This window comes from Alligator sinensis, unplaced genomic scaffold (assembly GCF_000455745.1).
Source record: "Alligator sinensis unplaced genomic scaffold, ASM45574v1 scaffold126_1, whole genome shotgun sequence".
NCBI lineage: Eukaryota > Metazoa > Chordata > Crocodylia > Alligatoridae > Alligator > Alligator sinensis.
The window spans coordinates 3,688,235-3,694,527 of NW_005841842.1; the positions used below are offsets into that span (position 1 = coordinate 3,688,235).

Consider the following 6,293-nt stretch of genomic DNA (forward strand, 5'->3'; position numbering starts at 1 on the left):
GGGCCAGGCTCCGGAGCACAGCCACTTAGCGAGTTTTAGTGAGCTGTTGCAGGCCAAGGTGGGGAAGAGAAGGGGGCAGAGGTGCTGACCCAGCCTGTGACAGCTCTTCACAACTCCTTAAGTGGCCCTCTGGTCCAAATAATTGCTCACCCCTGCTCTAGAGCCACTAAATCATAAAATACACTTAGAGCCAAAGAAAAGAAATATCTTGGGTTACAAATTCCCACTGATACTCCAGTATTTAGCTCCTAACAAACGGAAAAAGCAGACAGGCTTTTGTCCACAATAAAAAAGGAGACTGGAGACTGTCTCACATTAGTACATGCCTCTGCCTAAACCAAACATTTCTGGCTGACTACCTGAGATCTGCCATAGCAAGCTGGGAGGAACAAGTCTTTCATACCTAGTATGGGCTTTTGCCTAAACCAAGGCCCCAGGGTTTTGAATCTCATTGTGGCACTTACCTCTCTTCATGCATAGTACAGGATACCTTGGAGGCTAACTCAGGGATGTTTAGACACTAAGCCACTCTGCAGTGCAATGTCCCCTCTAAGGTTCTAATCCATACCAATGAAGACATGAATGGATTAACATAAAAAACCAGGAGAGAAACACCAAGAAACAGCAGGTACCTGCTTATGTCTAATCAGCTTTGAATAGAAACATTATATTTAACCTATCAGAAATGCAGTATTACCAGTTTCAAATCCAAGATCTTTTTATAATAGGATATCCAAGAATTAATAGTAAAATAGTACCTTAACTATTTGAACAAACAGCTTAATATTTCCAAGTCATTCTGTTTATTCACCACAGACGCACGTAGTTTTTTCAAATTTTGAGAACAGAAATTCCAAAGTTGTGGGGAGTAGTTTTTTCTTTTTTTAAAAAACACAAAATTAAGAACTCACTTTTAGCTTTAATTTTTTATTATTATTGTTATTATTATGATAACGTTGAAATCCAGAGTTCTTCAGGGCATGCACAAATATCTATCAGTGATGATGTTTCTGTTTAAACTGAAGTCCGCAGTAGCCACATGTCCCAGTTTTCGTTTCTTTATCCTGTCAAAAAAAAAAAAAAAAAAAAAGATTTTTATAAATTTTCTATAAAATGAAGTGTGTAGCTAACAATTTCTTCTGAAATTAACTATATTTGCATGATATTGAAGTTATTTATTTCAAGTGCAAGGCTATTCTAAAAAGTAACAAAAATAGCAATATGAAGTTCATACGTGATCTGTAAAACATGCTCGGTTTCCAATGTTCTTACTGTTATTTCTGCTATCTTTTAATTGCTGAACTGGGATCAAAAGTCAAGTTAAAGGAATTTCTTTGTTTATATCGACCTTAAAAGATATCCCATTACAAACTGGACCTCTGTTCAAGCTCACAAAATTACTTCAAAGAGTAACTTTATTACATTTACACTGGTGCTGCTGACTGGAACTTAGTAAATAATTCTGACAATTCAAAAGAGAAATCAGCACATTCACACTGTGTCCACACTGGGATTTTAGCCAGTGTTGACATCTAATACAGCAGTGCTCAAATCCCGGCCTGTGGTGCCATGGCATCCAGCTCACAGGGCTTCCCACTAGTCAGAAAACTTGATGGTGGGGGAGCAGTGACCATTATTACTGACACCTCTTCCCTGCTGCTAAATTTCCAAGCTATGCATGGCCAGGCTGGGGCCAGACTGGCTCCTGCCCCACTCTGCGTGTCCAGGTCAAGCCCCGCTATGCTTGTCAGACTGCCAATATGCTAATAAAGCCCAGCTCATTATGGATTTGACCAGGCCACCAATAGCTATGACCTTCATACACTTAGTTGGAACTTGTTTCTCTAAAATGAGGTATGTCAGGGTTAGGCAACCCCCAGTATATGTGATAGTGTGGCACATGAAAGCATTTTGCTTGGCATGCCCACCTTGGGGTGAATTGCAGGGACATGGCTGGGGCTGCATTGCCACAACAAGGATCGGGCCCCTCAGCTCCCCCACAATCCACCCCGGCACGCCAACATCTTACAAGTTGCAGCTGTAGGCGTTTTTGACACTGACCCAAAACTCTGCCAGTCCCTTATATACATTATCATTAGTAATCATTTGTTAGTACATTAGTATTAACAAACTAGATAGTAAGAGGAGGGCTTTTACCATTCACTTACTACACAGAGAGCTTCTCTCCTCCAAAACCTATTAAAACTTTTTAAAAAAACCAAACCCCAAACCAAAAATAATAATAATTAAAAAAAATTACTCAAAAAAAAAATTTAGGAGGGTTGGTCAGAAATTAATACCTTCTAATTTTTATCTCCTAAGCAAGCCATGGACATAGAGGTTGTTCTTGATGACTCCTTGGATAAGAGACAGCCAACTCAGAGGTCTATCAAGACTCTGACAAAACTGAAACATTGCAAAGAGTCTGCCCCAATAGAGGCATGTCAAAGATGCTGCTTCTGCATGGCAACACTTGCTTGCACTCCAGCTTGTGCACCAGAGAGGCAAAGAATCTTTTTGTTTCAATGGACTTTTCTGCCCCAACTTCCACTCAACCCAAAGAAGGAAGAGGCAACATTTTCAGGAAGACAACAAAGTGATAAAGACTGTGCAACAGTGGTTCCACAACAAACAAGGGCTTTTAGGATGTTAGGATCTGTGCCCTTGTTTACTGGTAAAAAAAGACCACTAATGGAGAGGGAACAATGTAAAACCTTTTTGTGAAAGTTAAATGCTTTTTCAATAACAGGAAATGCAAGACGCTAGAACTCTTGGTTCACAGATAATAACTTATTAGACCAACTAAGAAATAACTTTTTGTGATCTTTTTCTGCAAGCTTTCACAAAGGCTCACATGCCCTTCCTCATGGACCCAGAGAAATAGACTTCCATCTTCAAGTTCCTCTGTGCAAAAATGATGTTTGTTTCCTACCTATGGGGATTTTTTACCATCTTTAATTTTCCCTGAGCCTGATGAAGGGCGAGAGAGCCCAAAAGCTTGCAGAAAAAAAAAAATTGCGATTTCTAAGTTGGTCTAATAAAAGGTATCATCTCTGAGCCAAGAGTTCTAGAGTTTTGCACTTCTTTTTTGTCTCAGACCAACACAGCTACCAAATACATCCCTTTTCAATAACATTTAACTTAAAAAACAAAACAAACAAACAAAAAAAAAACCAAAACAAGCATTGTTTTCTGACTAATACAGCAGTGCTCAAATCCCAGCCTGCTATGCTATGGCATCCAGCCCACAGGGCTTCTTACTGGTCAGAAAACTTGATGGTGGGGGAGCAGTGACCATTATTACTGACATTATTAAATATTTGTATTTAAGCCAACAGAAAAATTTCTAGCAACTTCAACAAACTTTGGGTCAGAATCATGTTGAGCCATTTAAGACTGTTGCTGAAACAGCTTAGACGTCTTCCATTTTAAGTGTGCAGGACACTGTGGCACTATAGAAATAAGTCTATTGTTTAAGAGAATCACTTCTTACCTCATTAAAACAGCACTCCAAAAAAAAAAAAAAAAAAAAAAAAGAGATGATCTTACAAAAAGTAAAATATGCTACAGAATAGCCAAAAGAGAGGTTCATTACCAAGTTTATATATACTTTAGGATGTCCCAAAGCTCCTCCACCACCATCGCATGATATCACTCTGCTTTCAACTTCATTCACAGGTTGCTCTGCTATCATATCGATGGCAAAGCTTGTATTCACCTGCAACAGAAAGAAGTTTCAAAAGTGCACTACAGTATAACACAAAGCAATAATCACCAATTTAACTCTCCTCAAAAACCAATTCTGCATCTTCTCTTTAAAGGTAGCATCAATAATTATTGCACAAATAGCTATAAGTGATGGTATATAGCTTGTGCTTTTAACTTTTTCTTCATTCTAATGTTCTCATTTGCACAAAACCAGTTAAGTTCCTTGGCTTTAGGAGGAGAGCATTTAAACTGCCTACTGAAATAGAACAGCTCAAAAAAAACAAACTTTAAAAGTATTCAAATGCATTGAAGTATGAGCTTGTCTCAACCGCATTCATTCAACCTCACCTACATCCACTGTACATATATTTCAAATGCTCTCTCTCTTTGAGGACATACACTTTTAATAAGATTCTTAATTGCATTTCTAAACAAAAAAAAAAAAGAAGCAATATCTACACTCAAACCAGAGTGCATCCACTAATTGTAAGAATTCAGATCAGCTAAAGGAAAATTTAGCAACAGATAACTTATATGCCTAGAGGTAATATGCGCCAGCTAGCAAACTACATTTAAGTTTGATTATGCAGGTCAAACCAGAGATATTTTTTTGGATATTATTTGGAGAATAGTGACAAGTGATTCTTACTAACTTTAGTATCTGACCATTGCATTTCATATATTAAAAAGCATGCAATAGGGAAGAACCCTTGAAGTTATAGCAGCAGCTTAAAATGAACTTTTTATCAATGAAGAACACACACTCACCCCTTTTCTTTATAAGTCTTTGAACTAATGGCCTTCACTAGAAAGGCCAGAATAGTCTTTTTATATAAAATTACACACACACACACACACAAGACAACAACCTACTGGGCAATTCATATTAAAAAAGCAGTACCTGCTGTGTGTGTATGTTTGCATATCGTAGCAAACATTATACAAAATATACTAATGAGTTTTCATCACTGTGAATCCTCAATGTAAAGCAGGTAAGCAGTGTTCATACAAACTATGAAGTGTAATAAGCAGTTCACAAAGCTCTGCTATACAAATCTTATAGAAAATGTACTAAAGAATTTAAATCTTGGAATTTTGTACAACCGTGGAAAATTCATTTTGCAAGTCATGCTCAAGAAGATTCAATTATCTAGGTCAGATTTGTTGATAGTTAAAAAAAAAAATCTCATGAAAAATAACTATGATTAATTTTCATTTTTAAACAAATTTTCCAGGGACCTCAATATGGCACTTTTAAACAATCAAATGATCATAAGATACAGACACTGCACAACACCAAACTGCATCTTGGACCTCCATTGGTTCTGGACATATATCCAGAAGTTGGGCAAAATTTCAGTTTGCATATGAGGTTTGGGAACTATTATAGAAGTGGGCAATGGAGAAACCCCTGATTCCTTTACTCCCCCCCCCCGCACCTTACAGTTATCACACAAACTGTACTGTCACCAGTTCAAGCAATTTATCACATGATAAAAATAGTGAATCAGCCATGCTATTCATTAAATGTAAAACACCTTTGTGTCTGGTTCCTACTGTGCTTTAATTGGAAAGTGAGCTGCTCCCCAGTGCTGGGATGCCCCTGCACCCTTTAAACTTGCCAGCACATGGGAAGCCCTGCATCGGGGACAGTCTCCATGCTGCCAGGCTACACCCAATCCATTTAAATTTCCCAGTACATAGGAAGCCTGGCACTGGGGAGTCAGTCTGATGCAGTCACGCAGGGCTCCCCAACTGTCAAGTTTAAAGGGCATGTAGGCAGCCACACACTGGAGACTGGCTCTTTTTGAAGATCTGGGCGCATGGAGAGCCTGAGTTTGAGAAGCAGCTGTCCAATCCCAGGTGCACTGGCAAATGTGGGATGGGACCCAAGGAATTTTATCCTGGATCCTAAAAATCATGCACCGTGACAACTCACACAAAGCACAGGATGACCATTTTTGAGATCCATGATAAAATTCCTCATGAACCCATCAATGTCTGGAGGGGGTCTGGCATACCACAGTTGACTGAGATAAGGGAAGTCTAAGTGCTGAAGGACACTGATTCAAAAGAGCAGAAACAGAATCCATCCTCCCCAACCCCCAGTTCACTGCCTTAGTTAAAATAACATCCTTTACCATACAAACATCTGCTTGATTCACAATTCAGTCTACACAATAACAAAGGCCTAAGGAAGGGAGGTCTAAGGAAAAATATGATCAAATCATTAAACATTAGACCACATTGAGCAAGGAAACAGATTTAAGACTACATGGTAGCTCAATCTTCGCACTTCCTACCAATGAAATTTCTCACGTCCAGTATTTATAATGAGTCCTACCAAATTTGCAATTGTGTGGTTTTCATTGAAATCACAAATTAAGAGCATGTTCCATGATAAACAACAGATTCACTGCAAAAAAAAAAAAAAAAAAAAAAAAAAAAAAAGCAACCCGGGGGGGGGAAGAAGGTGTCACAGGGCTGCTCACAGCAGGAGACTGCACAAGCAGCTGCAGCAAGGTCCTGGGCCAACTGTGGTAGGCAGCCAGGAGGCTGCACCAGGTCCTGTGGTGCCCGATCCG

The 6,293-nt window shown here is 38.9% G+C and overlaps 1 protein-coding gene across 1 annotated transcript in view; it reads right to left on the bottom strand.

The window, feature by feature from the left end:
* Window positions 1-911: 911 nt before the first annotated feature.
* Window positions 912-6,293, bottom strand: part of NDUFS6 (NADH:ubiquinone oxidoreductase subunit S6) — a 16,584-nt gene continuing 11,202 nt past the window's right edge. Inside the window, exons 3-4 of the mRNA XM_006015679.3 lie at window positions 3,596-3,718; window positions 912-1,064 (exon numbers count right to left, since the gene is read on the bottom strand). Coding sequence (XP_006015741.1) covers window positions 996-1,064; window positions 3,596-3,718 — 192 coding nt within the window. The 3' untranslated portion in view covers window positions 912-995. The remainder of the gene's footprint in view (window positions 1,065-3,595; window positions 3,719-6,293) is intronic.